Source organism: Podarcis gaigeae (genome assembly GCF_964106915.1).
Source record: "Podarcis gaigeae genome assembly, chromosome: 2".
NCBI classification, from domain to species: Eukaryota; Metazoa; Chordata; class Lepidosauria; order Squamata; family Lacertidae; genus Podarcis; species Podarcis gaigeae.
Window position 1 is genome coordinate 120785376 of NC_139679.1, and position 18918 is coordinate 120804293.

General features: G+C 47.8%; 2 protein-coding genes across 6 annotated transcripts; one reads left to right on the forward strand and one right to left on the reverse strand.

Annotated features, from left to right (window-relative positions):
• Positions 1-226: 226 nt before the first annotated feature.
• Positions 227-5258, forward strand: LOC310837545 (zinc finger protein 213-like). 2 transcript variants are annotated; one of them, XM_083724285.1, is made up of 3 exons: positions 227-1215; positions 2456-2585; positions 3919-5258. In XM_083724285.1, exons 1-3 carry the CDS (start codon positions 406-408, stop codon positions 4701-4703), a joined length of 1725 nt encoding a protein of 574 aa, XP_083580411.1. In that variant the 5' UTR covers positions 227-405; the 3' UTR covers positions 4704-5258. The 2 variants fall into 2 exon arrangements, with proteins under 2 accessions (XP_083580411.1, XP_083580412.1); XM_083724286.1 differs by having other exon boundaries at positions 234-1215; positions 3928-5252.
• Positions 5259-8632: 3374 nt separating this feature from the next.
• On the reverse strand, positions 8633-18883 carry LOC310837780 (uncharacterized protein). Of its 4 annotated transcripts, XM_083724876.1 has the most exons (4): positions 15862-15966; positions 14771-14909; positions 14014-14144; positions 8633-10252 (listed from the first exon to the last, which is right to left on the reverse strand). In XM_083724876.1, exons 3-4 carry the CDS (start codon positions 14045-14047, stop codon positions 9054-9056), a joined length of 1233 nt encoding a protein of 410 aa, XP_083581002.1. In that variant the 5' UTR covers positions 14048-14144; positions 14771-14909; positions 15862-15966; the 3' UTR covers positions 8633-9053. The 4 variants fall into 4 exon arrangements, with proteins under 4 accessions (XP_083581002.1, XP_083581003.1, XP_083581001.1 ...); XM_083724877.1 differs by lacking the exons at positions 14771-14909; positions 15862-15966 and adding an exon at positions 18767-18883; XM_083724875.1 differs by lacking the exon at positions 15862-15966 and having other exon boundaries at positions 14489-14909.
• Between the last annotated feature and the right edge of the window lie 35 nt (positions 18884-18918).

An 18918-nucleotide genomic window follows, 5' to 3' on the forward strand; every position in this document is an offset into this window, starting at 1 on the left:
TTCTGGAGGTCCGTTCTTAACCTGAAACTGTTCTTAACCTGAAGCACCACTTTAGCTAATGGGGCCTCCCGCTGCTGCCGCACGATTTCTGTTCTCATCCTGAAGCAGAGTTCTTAACCTGAGGTACTATTTCTGGGTTAGTGGAGTCTGTAACCTGAAGCATCTGTAACTCGAGGTACCACTGTATTTCCCCATTTTAATACAGTTCTTTCGTTGTGTGTTTCAGTTGGGCGTTCGCTACTGCCTAACACACTTCGGAGTCTGATTCGACGTCGGACGGATGGTTAACAGAGGATCTTAAGAGGCTTTGCCAGGCTGGACCACCGAGGGAGGAAGCCCTGGAGTTGAACCTCTGCCACCCACGGCCGGCGTCTGGGAGCCCCAGGAGAAAAAGGGAGAGAGGAGATGGACGCAGGTCGAAGGAAGAACGAGCCAGATGATGTGGTCCAGGCTGCGCTCAAGCAGTGGCCGCCCACGGGCCTGAAAATGGAAGACCAAGACCATGGTGGTCCTACAACGAGGGAGGAATTTGTTGAAGGAGGGAGAGACCTTTGTGGTTTCCGGACTTTGAGGACGGGGGACATTGAATCCAGGGTACCAGGAGAGAAGGTGAAGCAGGAGTCGGGCGCAGGGCTGCTTCAGCACTGGGAATCCCAGTGGCAGGAGTTCTTGAAGATGGTGGAGTCCCACCACACGCACTGGGAGATCCCACCAGAAGAGCCTACCCCTTGGGAGGATGCCAAGGGCTTCCTGGTCTCCTTCGAGCAAGTGGCCAAAGCCTGTCGGTGGCCCCAGGAGGAGTGGGCGGCCCGGCTCCTGCCAGCACTCAGTGGAGAAGCGGAGCAGGCCTTCGGCAGCCTGGAAGCTGGGGACAGAGAGGATTATGGGAAAGTGAAGGCGGCCATCTTGCGCCGGGACGCCCTGGCCCGGGAGCGGTGGTGCCACCGCTTCCGGCATTTCTGCTACCAGGAGGCCGAGGGGCCGAGAGGGGCCTACAGCCGCCTGCGAGACGTCTGCCACCGGTGGCTCAAAGTGAAGAGGAGCAGCAAGGAGCAGATCCTGGAGCTGCTGATTCTGGAGCAGCTCCTGGCTGTCTTGCCGCCCGAGGTCCAGGGCTGGGTGAGGGAGGTTGGGCCTGAAACGTGCTCCCAGGCGGTGGCTCTGGCGGAGGAATTCTTGCTGAGGCAGCGAGAGGCCAAGAGGCCGCAGAAACAGGTGAGGCTGCTGTGGCGGAGAGCTTTGAGGGCCAGAGCAACAAAATTTGGGGTGAGGAAGGGGAACTGCTGCAAGGCATCCTGGGACCAGGATCTCAATGGTGTCCGCATAGCAACATAGGGTGGTATTCGACAATGGTATACAGTGGTGCCCCGCAAGACGAACGCCTCGCAAGACGGAAAACCCGCTAGACGAAAGGGTTTTCCGTTTTGGAGGCGCTTTGCAAAACGAATTTCCCTATGGGCTTGCTTCGCAAGACCAAAATGTCTTGCGAGTTCCTGCAGGTTTTTTTCCCTTCCCCCCTTTTTTCTAAGCCGCTTATCAGCTGATCCGCTAAGCTGATAAGCCGCTAAAAGCCGCTAAACCACTAATAGCACTAATCCGCTAAGCTGTCAATGGGCTTGCTTCGCAAGACGAAAAACCGCTATACGAAGAGACTCACGGAACGGATTAATTTCGTCTTGCGAGGCACCACTGTACTCAGAAAGCTCAGTGGGTTAGAGCATGGTACGCTCTAGGTTGCAAGTTCGATCCCTGCATATATTTCTTTTACAAATTTTTCAGTTTATGGAAAAAAAATATTTTCAGTTTATGAAGCAATTCTGTATCCTCCCACCATGCTGACGAAGAATTCTACGAAACAGTAGTCAATATCCGGAATCACTGTTCAGTGTTGGACCTCATATTTGCTGAATACACAAAGCTTCACAGCTTGTCTTTCATTGTACAAAGTCTGGTACCTCGCTTCATTTAAAGATTTCCAGAGATTTTGAGACTAAAGATTTCATTTTGTCCTTGTTATGGTTTGAAGGAATTCTATAAAGATTGTCTGTTGCGTATGTACAGTGGTGCCTCGCAAGATGAAAAGAATCCGTTCCGCGAGTCTCTTCGTCTTGCGGTTTTTTCGTCTTGCGAAGCAAGCCCATTAGCGGATTAGCGCTATTAGCGGCTATTAAAGGCTTAGCGGCAAAGCGGCTATTAGCGGCTTAGAAAAGGGGGGGGGGAGCGAAAAAAAATTGTAAGACTCGCAAGACATTTTTGTCTTGCGAAGCAAGCCCATAGGGAAATTCGTCTTGCGAAGCGCCTCGAAAACGGAAAACCCTTTCGTCTAGCGGGTTTTTCGTCTTGCGAGGCATTCGTCTTGCGGGGCACCACTGTACATGGTCATCGTGTTGCCTAGATATTGCTGACGTTCTCTTTGCAACACAGGGGTTTGTTTGGTTACTTCTTGTCGTTCAAGGTTCAGGAAGCCTTTGAGGAGGACGGCTACGGTTTCTCCGAACCGGCGCAGGTTCTGACCGACACGGGGCAGAGGCAGCAGGAGAGGAGAGCGAAGGAGGAGGTCGGCTCTGGAGACGCGAGCTCACGAGGTAAGGAGGATACCCAATCTCAGGCTTGCAGTCGAAAAGGTGTGGCACAAAAGGAAAAGGGACTGGGGTGGGAGGAGGAGGAGGAGGAGATGGGGGAAAGCAAACACCAGACTCTCTTTTTTAATTAGGGAATCCTTGTCATGAGCAGCTGAGAAGGAAAATTTTCAAAGAGAGGAGGAGGAGGCAAATGTTTCTGTTCTTCCAGCAGAAGAATGGAAATACCTTTCTGCCTGTCTCCCACACCTATAGTCAGTGGAATAGACCATAATAATAATAATACAGTGGTGCCTCACAAGACGAAAGTAATTCATTCCGCGAGTCTCTTCGTCTAGCGGTTTTTTCGTCTTGCGAAGCAACCCTATTAGCAGCTTAGCGGATTAGCGCTATTAGCGGCTTAGCAGCTAAGAGGCTATTAGTGGCTTAGCAGCTTAGAAAAGGGGGGGGAGCGAAAAAAATCGCAAGACTCGCAAGACGTTTTCGTCTTGCTAAGCAAGCCCATAGGGAAATTCGTCTTGCGAAGCGCCTTGAAAAACGGAAAACCCTTTCGTCTTGCAGGGCACCACTGTAGTAGTAGTAGTAGTAGTAATAATAATAATAATAATAATAATAATAATAATAATAATAATAATAAATTTTATTTATACCCTGCCCTCCCCCGGAGAGTTACATCCCTCCCCCCCGGTAACCCTCTTTGGTTGTCAATTCTTTTCAACGATCCCTATGGTTTACATTTTTTATTTGTATGCTGCCATTTCCCATTTAAAACAAAAAACACTTAAAATGTCTTGTGAAAGAACAACAAAAATGTGAATCAATACACCATTAACAATAACAATCAAATGGGGGGAATCAATCAAAACATAGCAATCCAACATACCTGGCAGGGGAGACACCTTGATCAACATAGAATTTGCTTTATTTGTTTACTTATAATTAATTTCAATCAGCAAAATTTATATTCCACTTAATTGTTGTGAAACCTCTGAGCGGCTTACAAGGAACATTAGAAGCATCAATAAACATCAATGGATAATGTTTACTGAATATTTTAAGTACCAGTATAGACAAAGACATAGCTTAGCAGGTTTTGAGAAAATCCAGTAGAGTTGAAATAGATGTGGATTAGGCGGAATAGTAGAAAAGCAAAGGAACCAGGGGTAGAAGGGAAGTCATATGGTATATGTATATACCATACTTTTCCATGTATAAGATTAGTTTTTTTACTAAAAAACCAAAAAGTTTAAAAGAGGGGGGTCAACCCAGCTGCATGGGCGGGGTATAAATAATAAAATGCTTATGATTCTTATTAATCACATCAACATTCTTTTAATAGTTTCAACAGATTATATGCAAGTGGGTGAGTGCGACAGGCAAAACCGTCCCCAGGAAAGCCGTGACAACGTGGAACCATCCGTCACGGAAAGTGTCGTCCGGGTTTGCAAAGAGGGCGAAACCTCGGAGGGTCAGGGCGAACCAAAGAGGCCACCGGCGAGCTGGCCGAGGAATCGGGTGGGGGAATCTGTTCCTTGCGGGACAAGCGAGATCTCTCTTGATCAAACCCCACTGCGGCAGCAGCCTCCAGGGCCAGACGGCGGATCTGGCGAAAGCTTCGATTCGGAGTTCGTGAAGTACGAAGCGGTTGAAATCCAGGAGTCGGCCTACCCGTGCGAGGACGGGACGCAACTCAGTTGCAAGGAGGGTTTCCGGAAACACAGCCCGCACTTCCGCGGGAAGCCGTACCAGTGCGGTTATTGCGGAAAGGCCTTCAGCCGCCGGTCACACCTGGTGACGCACGAGAGGACCCACACGGGCGAGAAGCCCTACGCCTGCTCCTTCTGCGGAAAGAGCTTCATCCAGAGCTCCCACCTCATCCTCCATGAGAGGACCCACACCGGAGAGAAACCCTATCGGTGTTGCGCTTGCGGAAAGAGCTTCAGCAGCACCTCCAACCTCCTGGCCCATGGCAGGACCCACACGGGCGAGAAGCCCTACAAGTGCACTGTCTGCGAGAAGGGCTTCATCAGCAAGTCGCACCTGGTCCGCCACCGCAGGAACCACGCTGGGGACAGGCCGCCCACGGAACAATCCTGCTCCAAGAAAGCCTTCTGCTTGGCCTAGTTCCTTACGAGACCAAGAAAGGGAGACTACTTTGGAGTAAAGCCATACCAGAAAGCCCACCTTCCTTTTACAAAGAAGGTGTGGGGCGTGGCAGAGAGAGACATTTTTATTTTGGTCCAGATTTGGCTGCTTCGGAAGGTGTTCCAGGTATACCAAGAAAAAAGCACACCAAGAACTCAGGCCAATGTAAGTTTCAACAGTGGGAGTGGTCCCTACTCACAAATCAATAGTCAATAGCAACAAAAACTAATCAATTCAAAAGTATGTATTCTGATAAGGATTACAAACTCAAATAGAGATTACAAACTCTAACAGAGATTACAAATTTAAACCCATAAAAATATGTATAACACAACAATTCATTACAGAATTAGAGATAAGAGTTTATGAGTAGAGATAAATTCATGTTAGTCCAAATTCGTTGTGGAGGTCCCAGCCTCAATCACTGAGCAGAAATCAGAAGTCAGTTATGGATTAGAAACCAGAACAGGGCTGTTGGAGTTTGTAATCTCTCTTTGAGTTGGTAATCCTTATCAGAATACATACTTTTGAATGCCAGGACAAATAGATAAATGGGTACCACTGCATCAGGAAGCTAAACGGCGTTTCCGTGTGCTCTGGCACTCGTCATGGTGTCTCGTTGTGCCAGAAGCAGTTTAGTCATGCTGGCCACATGACCCGGAAAAGCCATCGGCAGACCAACGCCAGCTCCCTCAGCCTGAAAGCGACTGGACTTAACTGTCCAGGGGTCCTTTACCTTTTACCTTTATTGCTGAACCTACCGGTCAGAAATGCCTGTCCTTCTGGGAGCTGGACTTGAGGAAATGCATAGATCCTGGATCATTACTTGACATGAAAATAATTATTGGATCAATCTGTTCAAAGAGTGTGTGTATGTGTTTCTGTGTTTGTAGGCTCTGAGGCAACGATCCTTTGGATCATTCCTTTGATGAAATAAATTTCAAACCATTGCTTTACTTCTGTTGCACAGCATCCAACCATGTCTTGTTAGTTTTTTCCTGCCTTATACGTTAGCGACATTCGCACTCTGCACTAACTGGGACTCTGTAGGCTTAATAATAATAATAACACCCCATCCATTTGGCTTGGTTTCCCAGCCACTCTGGGCGGCTTGCAGCACGTAGAAAAATTGTAAAACAAAACAGACATTAAAAATTTCCTGATACAGGGTTGCCTTCAGATGTCTTCCAAAAGTCAGATAGTTGTATGTAGCTGCTGTATGTCTGTAAAGAACTTCCCTTTAATAATAAACACAACGGAGTATGATTCTTTCTGCCTGGACCTAACATGTGTACCAAAATGCCATGTTTTGAAAAGTCTTTACCGGGCCTGAGGTGGGGAACCTGTCCCAGACCAATTCTCAAGTTCTTTGTATAATATTCCAACACGCACTCCTTGTTAGCCCTGCTCCATCATCTCAAGTGCTTTTTCCTGGCCGCAGGATGTTCTTGGTTGCTTGGGGTGGATAAAGAGGGGTTTGGGTGGGTGCAAACCCTTGACTCTATAGTCCCCTGCTGGGACGTGGCCCTCAAAAAGTTCTCCACAAGAGAATGCGGCCCTGGTCTTAATCCTTACAATGGGCAGCAGTTCCCTGAAGAAAGCTCTACAGTCACTAAAAACACCAGCGGTTGGTGGTGTTCCCTCACAGTAAAAAAAAACACCCAGAATTTCAGCATAATTTTTACATAAACATTAAAATGGTCAATAATAAAGTCTAGGAACTTTAAGGTTTGCCACACTTCTGAAACATGGAAAAAACAAAACAACAGTCAAAGTGGAATTTAACAATCGCTACACTAATTAAATAGATTTGAAATATGTATCCAAGGAAATACAAACTCCATTAAAAGTTTTTGGTGTTTTGTTTTTTTAAAAAAGAGGAATTTGACTGTGAGCTGTGTTGATTTATGACTGTGGAGCTGCATGATCTTTCGCTTTCTTTGACTTATGGGTACTGTGTTGGGAGAGTGATTGGCTTGTTTTGTTCTTGTTCTTATTTGTACTTTGTGCGTTTGTTCTTCATTTTTATGCCGTGAAGCGCCCTGAGATCTTCAGATGAAGAGCGGTATGCAAAATAATTAAATAAATAGTAAACAGGTGCCACCACTGAGAAGGCCTTGTCATGCTTGAACGCCGACCGGGCAACACCCGGCGGTGGCACCACCAAAAGATTGTAGGTCCCGAGATGGTTGATATTGGGAGTGCTGCTCTGTTAGGAATTTGGATCCCAAGCAGTTTAGGGCTTTATACGCTAGTACCAACCCACTGAATTGAGCCTGGTAGCTCCCTGGCTCCCTTGATGCTGCGCCAAGATTTATCTTTGGAATTACTGCATAGGAAATCTATATGCCCTGTATACAGTCACTACCTTTGCAGAAGGACCGCGTGGAGGATTGAAGAACATTAGGAATGGGACTGGGGAAAATAAAAGCTGCGGGTTATCTATTGGTATTTCACAACTTTTTGAGTTGTTGCAGGACCTTAGCCATACCTAGCAGAGTATGCGCAGAGTCCATGGAAGCAATTGGCAACTGGCTGCAGACAGGATGGACGAAGCAGGAACCAGTAACTTGTAGTTATAGGTGTTTATTATATACAGTGGACTATTTACAGGAACAGAACACGGATCTTTGACTTGCTCACTCTTACACGACTCACAACTCTCAACCTCCAACTCTTACACTAGCCACCCCAACTAACACATTCCAGTTAGTAGACCATAAATCATTATTCCTGTGAGAGCTTGACCAATCATGGAGCTGTCTCCATTCCTCTGTATCACCAGGCAGATTACACTCCTCTACATTGCCTTGGCTGTCGGCCAAACCCTAATTGACTGTGTGAAGCTGCACGTATTCAGATTCCCAACACTATCTTCATGTCATCATACGAAGGCCTTATATCCCACCAGCGAATATCGTGCAAGCAAGTCGGGGTGAATTGCCGTATTTTTCGCTCTATAGGATGCACCCGACCATAGGATGCACCTTGTTTTAGAGGGGGAGAACAAGAAAAAAAATATTCCCCTCTCTGCTCAGCACCCTTTCAGCGAAGCAGCAGGAGAAACGGAGCCCCTTCCATTTCTCCTCCCGCTTAGCTGAAGGGGCACCTACCCTTCAGCGAAAGGAACCCACAGCCTCCGGAGCGCAGCGGGAGCGCTCCCACTGCACTTCGGAGGCTTCGCATTGCTATCGCTGAAGCCAAGGAGCCTGCATTCGCTCCATAAGACGCACACACATTTCCCTTTAATTTTTGGAGGGGAAAATGTGCGTCTTATAGAGCGAAAAATACGGTATGCACCATAAAACTGACTGACCAGAGTTGGGTCGGCTCCAGATGACTGAATCTGGAGTGAGAATTGGGAGTTAAACGTTTTCGCAACTTGATTGAGATGGGAGAGAGACTAAGATGGGAGAGAGACATATGTCGTTTTCCCATTGAGGCTTCAGTCTGTCCCCCTTTGACCCTTGGACTAGGTCTGCATTTCTAGAAAGGCCTCTGGAAAGAAGGAATTATGGCTCTTCCTGATCTGCTACCTCCTCTGGGGAGGGAGCAGAAATGGCCCTTTGTCTTTCCCATCCAGGGAAGAATCTGGTGAGTATCTTTTGCAGGCAGTGGCGAGGCAAGACTGCAATGGAGGATTGGTGGAAAATGCGCTTTGGGGAGGGAGGTCGCCCCACGTGGAGACCTTCCAACCTCAAAGGGCGGCCAGTGGGACAAGAAGAGGCAGGGAGGCAGCTGCTGATGGAGGGGAGCCGAGTAGGACAGAAAGGATCAGCCCCCCTTTCCCAGCATTGGGCTGAGGGCTCCCCACAGATGAAATGTCTAAATTAAAATCCCAGCCAAGCCCAACTGGAAAATGTATTGTCTAGATGAGTCCTAAGAGATGGAAGACCACAAAAACAAAAAACATTTGTAAGTATTTTATTGGAAAGATTGGAAAAAGAGGAAGCACAGCCTTATTTTGCCACCTGTTGCTTTTTCATCACTTACACACCTACCAACAAACTACAAGAACATCTATCAAAAGAATCGACAGAAATATGGACAGTGTGAAAAGCAGGCTGCTCCTAACCAAAACCATCTCCATGACACCCTTAGCACCCTGAATAAATAAAATAGACACTTTAAAAAATATATTTTGGAAAATTCAATGTAATGAACATTTTGATGGAAATTAAGGGATGGGCCGTAACTGAAACTCCTTCTACAATCCAGGTTTCTTAGATCATTAGCATGCATTGTACTTGACCTGAAGCTTTTCCCATGTTCCAGGCATTAAAATGGTTCCTAAATTTACTATTTAAAGATGGTTCTCTTGACTGGAGCTCATTCTGCCCTCCAGGCATCTAAACAGCATATCTCCTGGGTGAATTCTTTGATGGGAAGGAAGGTCTCCTCTTCAACAGAAGCTCTTTCCACACTCCAGACATTTAAATGGTTCTCTCCAGCATGAATTCTTTTGTGTTTCTCAAGGTTTGTGCCCCTACTGAAGCTCTTGCCACAGTCGGGGCATTTATATGGCTTCCCCTCTGTGTGGATTCTCTGATGTGACGTAAGGCTCGTGCTCACAGTAAAGGTCTTGCCGCACTCCAAGCATTTATAGGGTTTCTCCCCTGTGTGGATCCTCTCATGCTTAATAAGGTTTGTGCTCTGACTGAAGCTTTTCCCACACTCTGGGCATTTGTACGGCCTCTCCTGTGTGTGGATTCTTTGATGTGAAGTAAGGTTTTTTCTCCAGCTGAAGCCCTTTCCGCACTCCAGACATTTGTACGGCTTCTCTCCTGTGTGGATTTTGTCATGTTTTGTAAGGGCTGTGCTCTGGCTGAAACACATCCCACACTCCAGGCATTTAAATGGCTTTTCACCCGTGTGTATTCTCTGATGGGAAATGAGGTCTGAGCTTTGACTGAAGCTCTTTCCGCACTCCAGGCATTTGAAAGGCTTCTTCCCCGTGTGGATTCTCCCGTGCTTGGTAAGGTTTGTGTTCTGACTGAAGGCCTTGCCACACTCCAAACACTGATAGGGCTTCTCCCCGGTGTGAATTATTTGATGGGAAATCAGGTTTGAGCTCTGACTAAAGTGCTTCCCACACTCCAGGCATTTAAACGGTTTCTCCCCTGTGTGAGTTCTTAGATGTTTAGTAAGGTTTGTGCTTCGACTGAAGCTCTTTCCGCATTCCAGACATTTACGATGTTTCTCTCTCCCATGAATTGCTTGGTGTGAAGCTTGGTGTTTGCTTTGACCAAAGTCCTTTCCAAACTCCAGACCCTTAACTTTTCTCTCTCCCTTGTGGATTATCTGATGAGACATGAGGTTTGCGCTGCGACTGAAGCTATTACCACAGGCCAGTGGTTTCTCCTCTGTGTGCGCTCTTTGGATAGGGATTTCACAGACGTCTACTTTGTTTCCACCCTGCCTCCTCCACATTTCTTGATCCCTAAAGGTCTCTTCTCCCTCTTCATTCTTGACGGGTTCCAAGGACACCCCAACTGGCTCTTTGTAATCCTCACTGCTCTGCCCAGTTGCTGCAGAGGGAAAAGACAGAATCCTGATTAGAGTTGGAAGGAACCTCCAAAGGTCATTCAGCCCAACCCCTTGCTCAATGCAGGAACCACAATGCAGGTCGCTACCACGCTATCCCTGATAGGGGCCAGCCTCTGCTTTCAAGCCTATTATTATTATTATTTACTTATACCCCACACATCTGGCTGGGTTTCCCCAGTCACTATGGGCAGCTCCCAACGGAATATTAAAAACACAATAAAACATCAAACATTAAAAACTTCCCTAAACAGGGCTGCCTTCAGATGTCTTCTAAAAGCCATATACAGTGGTGCCTCGCAAGACGAAAAGAATCCGTTCTGCGAGTCTTTCGTCAGGTGTTTTTTTCGTCTTGCGAAGCAAGCCCATTGACGGCTTAGCGGATTAGCGCTATTAGCGGCTTATTGGTTTAGCGGATAAGCGGCTTAGGGGCTTAGAAAAAGGGGGGAGGGGAAAAAACCCCCGCAGGAACTTGCAAGACATTATCGTCTTGCGAAGCAAGCCCATAGGAAATTCGTTTTGCGAAGCACCTCCAAAACGGAAAACTCTTTCGTCTAGCGAGTTTTCCGTCTTGCGAGGCATTCGTCTTGCGGGGCACCACTGTACCATAGTTGTTTATTTCCTTGACATCTTGTGGGAGGGCGTTCCACAGGGCGGGCGCCACTACCGAGAAGGCCCTCTGACTGCAGGGAGGGAACCGCAATAAGGCCTTCGGCGCTGGACCTCAGTGTCTGGGCTGAACGATAGGGGTGGAGACACCTCTTCAGGTATACTGGGCTGAGGCCATTTAGGGCTTTAAAGGTCAGCACCAACACTTTGAATTGTGCTCGGAAACGTACTGGGAGCCAATGTAGGTGATCCCAGCGGCCACTCCCGGTCACTAGTCTAGCTGCCGTGTTCTGGATTAGTTGTAGTTTCCGGGTCACCTTCAAAGGTAGCCCCACATAGAGCGTATTGCAGTAGCCCAAGTGGGCGATAACCAGAGCATGCACCACTCTGGCGTGACAGTCAGCGGGCAGGGAGGGTCTCAGCCTGTGTACCAGATGGAGCTGGTAGACAACCGCCCTGGACACAGAACTGACCTGCGCCTCCATGGACAGCTGAGAGTCCGAAACGACTCCCAGGCTGCGCACCTGGTCCTTCATGGGCACACTTGCCCCTTTCAGGATCAGGGAGTCCCCCACACCAGCCCACCCCGTCTCCCAAAAACAGTTCTTCTGTCTTGTCAGGATTTAACCTCAATCTGTTAGCCAAATGAGGTAGATTTTTTTCTTAGGCTCCTTACCAGTGAAGGGCAGTGTCACATGCCCAAGAATGTGACCTGACCACAAAAGAGGTAGGAGCCAGTTTAGGAGGAATCGAACGGCTGAATGTGAAAGTGAAAAACAACTCCAGATGAGGTACAAGGAGGGTTCTAATACAGACAGTAAGAAATGGGTTGAGTAAGTGTTTTCAGGGATGGGTTGGAGATGGTGAAGTGCTGTGGTGGCAGGAGGAGGTTGCAAAGAGAGTAATGAGTTAATATGGCATATATTTAGTGTGTGTCCTAACGGGAATGCTCTGGCAGACTCTTTGAACTCTGACTGTTAATGCATTACTGAATAAAGTCTGACCAATTGAGAACTGGGTGTGAGCCACCATACTTGAACCCTGCAGTGAGAACTTGCCACACACAAAGAAGAGTTCCACCACTTTTTGAGGAATTCTAGAGCATCCTTGTCTTTTTTTCCAGACTACTTATCAGATGCAGAGATTCAACAAGGGGTGCTGGAGCCTCCCTGCTAAATGTCCGATTCACCTCCGTGGCTGTTGCATTGTGCACGATCGTGGCAATGAGTCATTTGATTGACTTAATGTGTCAGAAACAACAATAAAAGTTAAACTAATTAATTAATTAATTAATGAGAGAGAGAGAGAGAGAGAGAAGAAGAAGAAGAAGAAGAAGAAGAAGAAGAAGAAGAGGAGGAGGAGGAGGATTTGATATCCCGCTTTATCACTACCCGAAGGAGTCTCAAAGCGGCTCACATTCTCCTTTCGCTTCCTCCCCTACAACAAACACTCTGTGAGGTGAGTGGGGCTGAGAGACTTCAGAGAAGTGTGACTGGCCCAAGGTCACCCAGCAGCTGCATGTGGAGGAGCGAGGAATCAAACCCGGTTCACCAGATTACAAGTCCACCGCTCTTAACCACTACACCACACTGGTGTAGAATCAGAACCCATGTAGAAGGGAAAGTTTAGGGAAGTTTTTAATATTTAATGCTGTATTGTTTTTAACACTCGATTGGGAGCCGACCAGAGCGGCTGGGGAAACTCAGCCAGATGGGCGGGGGTATAAATAATAAATTATTATTATATTACAGTGATGCCCCGCAAGACGAATGCCTCGCAAGACGAAAAACCCGCTAGACGAAAGGGTTTTCCGTTTTTCGAGGCGCTTCGCAAGACGAATTCCCCTATGGGCTCGCAAGACGTTTTCGTCTTGCGAGTCTTGTGAGTTTTTTTCCTCCCCCCCCTTTTTCTAAGCCGCTAAGCCGCTAATAGCCGCTAATAGCGCTAAGCCGCTAAGCCGCTAATAGGGATGCTTCGCAAGACGAAAAAACCGCTAGAAGAAGAGACTCGCGGAACGGATTATTTTCATCTTGCGAGGCACCACTGTATTATAAAGTAAAGGGGGGAGGAAAAAACAACAACCCAAAAACTATACTTAACAAAGCTGTACTTCACCAGATCTTAACCTATTACAGTATTTGCAAGAATGGATTCCAAATATCATTGAATTTGTCCATGGCAAGTCTGTGCTTATATGCAAGTGGTTCGTACGCTGCGAGTTTATGTAAGTCTTCAATTCAATCACAGAAGGGAGCCGCATTTTTATTTTTTCCAATTCATCAATATCAGTCTTTTTGCTGTGTTCAGGGCTCGGAGAGGCCACTCGTATTGTCCTTTTGTAAGTTTTCATATGCTCGGTATAAAATTCAAGAGGATATTTTGCTCTATAAATGTACAGTTCTGTTGATCGTTTCAGTTACCTTCTGCCCAAAATTTTTCAGTACAGGACAATGAAAAAAACACATGTTTTAGAGAAGCATTATCCCTAGTGCATCTCCAACAGTTAGATACCTTAGATAGCCCTTTTTAAAACAAAAAACAATAATAAAACTTGAAAGCCTCGTTATCTCCTTCACTTATTAGAACAACTGCATTCTCCCCATTCGTCATTCCTAGGTATTCAGAAGCACGCTGCCTCAGACAATGGAGACAGAACATGGCCATTATGACTAGCAGCCATTAGGGATGGCTAGTCCCTAAATTAGGGGACGCGGGTGGTGCTGTGGGTTAAACCACAGAGCCTAGGACTTGTTGATCAGAAGGTCGGTGGTTCGAATCCCCGCGATGGGGTGAGCTCCCGTTGCTCGGTCCCTGCTCCTGCCAACCTAGCAGTTTGAAAGCACGTAAAAGTGCAAGTAGATAAATAGGTACCGCTCCGGCGTGCTGCTCTGGTTCACCAGGAGCGGCTTCGTCATGCTGGCCACATGACCCGGAAGCTGTACACCGGCTCCCTTAGCCAATAAAGTGAGATGAGCGCCACAACTCCAGAGTCGGTCACGACTGGACCTAATGGTCAGGGGTCCCTTTACCTTTACATAATCCCTAATTTGGCTTAGGGGCGTATGAAAAAACCTTGTTGGCTTTCACAGAGCCCAACCAGATGGCTCTGAAAAAGCCCACAAGCAGCAGTTCTTACCTAGAGAAGCTACACTCCCCTGTTCCTCCTCCATGACTTCCTTGCACAAGGCTCTGTGCCCTGGATCCAGTAACACCCGCTCCTCCTCAGGGAAATAAATACACAGCTGCCGCCTCAAAGATCAACAGACCCTAAAAGAAAGAAAGAAAATTCTCTCCTAGTATTTTCCTACAGGACCAAAAAGCTTACCCACAGAGTCATCTGGCCAAAAAATCCTCAAGGTTTGGTAATAACAGTGGGACACCCTGGGCTGCAGGAAATGCCAGGTCTCGCTCCTGCCAGCACTTGGGCTGTAGCATGATGTGGGAAGGGAAGCGGGTGGTGCTGTGGTCTAAACCACTGAGCCTCTTAGGCTTGATGATCAGAAGGTTGGCAGTTCGAATCCCCACGACGGGGTGAGCTCCCGTTGCTCTGTCCCACCTCCTGCCAGCTTAGCAGTCTGAAAGCACACCGGCTCAAGTAGATAAATAGGTACCGCTGTGTCGGGAAGGTAAATGGCATTTTCGTGCGCTCTGGTTTCCGTCACGGTGTCCCGTTGCGCCAGAAGCGGTTTAGTCCTGCTGTCCACATGACCTGGAAAGCTGTCTGTGGACAAACACCGGCTCCCTCGGCCTGAAAGCGAGATGAATGCCGCAACCCCATGGTCTCCTTTGACTGGACTTAACCATTCAAGGATCCTTTACCTTTCACCTTTTTTACCTTGTACCCATTTGCTTTTGGAAGAAACCAACACTTTGCTCAAGGCCCAGTTACGTACCTGCTGCTGGAATGCGCAGGAGAGGAGAGCAATGTCGGGCACGTGTCGAGGTTGTCCGTCTGTAACAAACTCTAAACAAACCCAGCAGGGAGAATCTGCAGGAGCATCACTGGTTGTCCTCTGAGTTGATGAGGCTCACCTGACAAGAAGAAATAATAATAATAATAATAATAATAATAATAATAATAATAATAAAATTTATTTATACCCCGCCCTCCCCAGCCAAGATTGGGCTCAGGGCGGCTAACAATTTATATAAAAACAAATTGATTGAAATACAACTTAAAAACAAGATTAAAATACAACATTAAAACATTAAAATTCCGCCTCATTTCAATGGAAACTCAAATCAAAAACTTTTTTGGGGATGAAAATATCAAGTCTTCACTAAGACTGACAACTTGAGTATCATCAGTTCAGTTGGGGAGTATTCCACAAACAGCCGCTCTGAGCCCGGCTTCAGCTGGAAAGGGCAGGATATAAATAAATTATTATTATTATTAATAATAATAACAACAACAACAGAGATTCAGTGGGTGCCTTTTGCCTCAGCCTTCGAACGCCTGCTGAAAACCTTTCTATGCTGCCAATCCTATGCAGGAAATTATGAAAATATCCTTTAATGGTTAGTTGTTTTGGCATCCATCTGTCTTGAGAGACAATGGAGCGCGCCTACGGGGGTGAAGTAAAACTGCTGTGTTAGCAGCACCAAAGCCCATAGCGGTCAACCTTTCCCCTTTTTAAGGGAAAATCCCTTATTCCGAATAGGATTCCTCGCAAGGAAAGGGAAAAGTTGACAGCTATGCCAAAGTCACCTCCCTGGGGTGCAAGGCAGGGCAGTGGAGGTCTTGGGCTGCCCAGTTGGCAAGACCACCCCCCCCCCAGCCTCGCTGATGGGGGTCCAAAGGAAAGCAGAGCAAGACGTTTGGTACCACCTTGGCTGCAGGAGTTTCTGAAGGCAGGCTTACAAGGTGCCATCCAACTGCCTTAGGGACTCCGCTCCAGATGTGTGTAGTAGGGTTTGCTTTTCTTCTCTTGCAATGCCCAAATCCCTAAATTTTTGGAGGAGAAGCCCCCTTTCGCCCCTGTACCCCAAAGGCGCGCCCAGCTGTTCATCTCCCTCCTCCCCAACTTCACAAACTGGGCAGGACATTCAGAGCTGACGCCTATTCAGGTTCCCATTTGAAGGCAGCCAGAGGATGCGGGCTCCTGCTCCTTTCTGTTGGCAACCGGAAATCTTTCTCTCCCTCTGTCTCCTCTCCTGCATTCACTTACCCCTTTGGAGGGACGCAGTTGGTCACTTCTGGCACCGCCCCCGTCCCTGCAGAATGCTCAGCCAATAGATATTCAGCAGACGTCTTCTCCATTAACCTTTAAAGGTAAAGGTAAAGGTACCCCTGCCCGTACGGGCCAGTCTTGACAGACTCTGGGGTCGTGCGCCCATCTCACTTAAGAGGCCAGGGGCCAGCGCTGTCCGGAGAAACTTCCGGGTCACATGGCCAGCGTGACATCGCTGCTCTGGCGAGCCAGAGCCGCACACGGAAACGCCGTTTACCTTCCCGCTGGTAAGCGGTCCCTATTTATCTACTTGCACCCGGAGGTGCTTTCGAACTGCTAGGTTGGCAGGCGCTGGGAAAGAGCAGCGGGAGCGCACCCCGCCACAGGGATTCGAACCGCCGACCTTTCGATTGGCAAGTCCTAGGCGCTGAGGCTTTAACCCACAGCGCCACCTGCGTCCCCTCCATTAACCTTTAAATGCCCGCAAAAACTTTGTTCTGTAGCCAAGCCTATGCAGGCAATTAAGACGATTCTTCTGTAATAGTTGGGCTCACTCCTCCGTTGTCTCCCGAGACAGGCCGATGACAATCAATCAGTAGTTGAGCTCTGATATTCTTTTTAAGGATTTACGAATGTATGATTGTTGAAAGTCAGTCTTTTTTTTTAATGAACTATATATATATATTTTAAAAATACAGATATATAAAAAACAGCCTTTGATTTTTCCAAGCATGGCTCCCACCCATCTTTCCTGGTTTGGGGCAGGAGCTGCATTCCCTATCTGAAGAAAGGCGCTCTGCATATTTTTGTTTGTTTGTTTGCCCAGACAGAAAGTGGGGAACATTAATCTCTGCAGGAAAGCACTCTGCACATGCTCACAGGCCGTCTGCCTATAGATCTTCTTCCCCCCACAAAGGGGGGAAATGATTCTGCCGCTTAAAAAAAAAAGCACTCTTCACATGCTGTGGGATACTGCAGGCAGCCCCCAAGAAAGGGGGAAAAGTAGCAGTTCCCCATCTGGATAAAGGCGCTCTGCATATGCTTAAGAGATCCTTTATCCGTTGGAAAAGATTTGTAGGTTATATGAAGAATCACTGCAAGCAGCTTAAAACGTTTGTTTGTTTGTTTGTTTGTTTGTTTGTTTGTTTAGTCGTGTCCGACTCTTCGTGACCCCATGGACCAGAGCACGCCTTCCACTGCCTCCCGCAGTTTGGTCAGACTCATGTTTGTAGCTTCGAGAGCACTATCCAACCATCTCGTCCTCTGTCGTCCCCATCTCCTTGTGCCCTCCATCTTTCCCAACATCAGGGTCTTCTCCAGGGAGTCTTCTCTTCTCATGAGGTGGCCAAAGTACTGGAGCCTCAGCTTCAGGATCTGTCCTTCCAGTGAGCACTCAGGGCTGATTTCCTTCAGAATGGAGAGGTTTGATCTTCTTGCAGTCCATGGGACTCTCAAGAGTCTCCTCCAGCACCTTAATTCAAACGCATCAATTCTTCGGCGATCAGCCTTCTTGATGGTCCAGCTCTCACTTCCATACATCACTACTGGGAAAACCATGGCTTTAACTATACGGACCTTTGTTGGCAAGGTGATGTCTTATTAGCAGGTATTTCTTTGTTTGTTTGTTTGTACCCGCCCATCTGGCTGGGTTTCCCCAGCTACTCTGGGCGGCTTCCAACAAAGATTAAAAATGTCACACATTAAAAACTTCTGCCTTCAGATGTCTTCTAAATGTCAGGTAGTTGTTTATCTCTTTGACATCTGGTGGGAGGGTGTTCCACAGGGAGGGCGCCACTACCAAGAAGGCCCTCTGCCTGGTTCCCTGTAACTTGGCTTCTCACAGTGAGGGAACCGCCAGAAGGCCCTCGGCGCTGGACCTCAGTGTCCGGGCTGAACGATGGGGGTGGAGACACTCCTTCAGGTATACTGTGCCAAGGCCGTTTAGGGCTTTAAAGGTCAGCACCAACACTCAGAAACGTACTGGAAGCCAATGTATGTCTTTCAAGACCGGTGTTATATGGTCTCGGCTGTCGCTCCCAGTCACCAGTCTAGCTGCCGCATTCTGGATTAATTGCAGTTTCCAGGTCACCTTCAAAGGTAGCCCCACGTAGAGCGCATTGCAGTAGTCCAAGCGGGAGATAACTAGAACATGCACCACTCTGGTGTGACAGTCCACAGGCAGATAGGGTCTCAGCCTGCGTCCCAGATGGAGCTGGTAAACAGCTGCCCTGGACACGGATTTGACCTGTGCCTCCATGGACAGCTGTGAGTCCAAAATGACTCCCAGGCTGCGCACCTGGTCCTTCAGGGGCACCGTTACCCTATTCAGGACCAGGGAGTCCTCCACACCAGCCCGCCCCCTCTCCCCCAAGAACAGTACTTCTGTTTTGTCAGGATTCAACTTCAATCCATTAGCCGCCATCCATCCTCCAACCACCTGGTTCCCTGTTCCCTGGTTCCCTCCAACCCATCACTATAACGGAGTTTAAAACGAGAATCAAGAAAGGGAAACAAACGAGAAACAAACAAGGAACAAGAAAGGGAAAATATGTAATGATTAGGATACGCAGTGAAATGGATGTTCAGTTCCTCTTGAATGTAATGCAATGCAGTGTCGAAAACTGCAATGGTGAAAAATCTAGAAAGAGAAAGAGATCCTCAGTCCGTAGCTTTTTTGTTTGTTGATTCGCCCAGACAAAAAGCGGGGGACTGCATTACTCTTTGCAGGAAGGCACTCTGCACGGGCTCAGGAATACCTTTTTGGGGAGATGGAAACCACCGCCTCCGGCTAGCAGCGACCAGCAGAGGGCGAAGAGCGCAGGGCGCGCGCGTCTCGTCTCGTCCGGCTCCGGAGGGAGGGATGGAGGTCG

Bases quoted from the DNA above. Each gene is read 5' to 3' on its own strand.
- LOC310837780 (XM_083724877.1), bottom strand. From the start codon at position 14,047: ATGGAGGAGGAACAGGGGAGTGTAGCTTCTCTAG. The intron at 10,253-14,013 runs GTAAGAACTGCT...TTCCCTCTGCAG, and splicing joins GGGGAGTGTAGCTTCTCTAG to CAACTGGGCAGAGCAGTGAG.
- LOC310837545 (XM_083724285.1), top strand. From the start codon at position 406: ATGGACGCAGGTCGAAGGAAGAACGAGCCAGATGATGTGGTCCAGGCT. The intron at 1,216-2,455 runs GTGAGGCTGCTG...TTGTCGTTCAAG, and splicing joins CCAAGAGGCCGCAGAAACAG to GTTCAGGAAGCCTTTGAGGA. The intron at 2,586-3,918 runs GTAAGGAGGATA...TTCTTTTAATAG, and splicing joins TGGAGACGCGAGCTCACGAG to TTTCAACAGATTATATGCAA.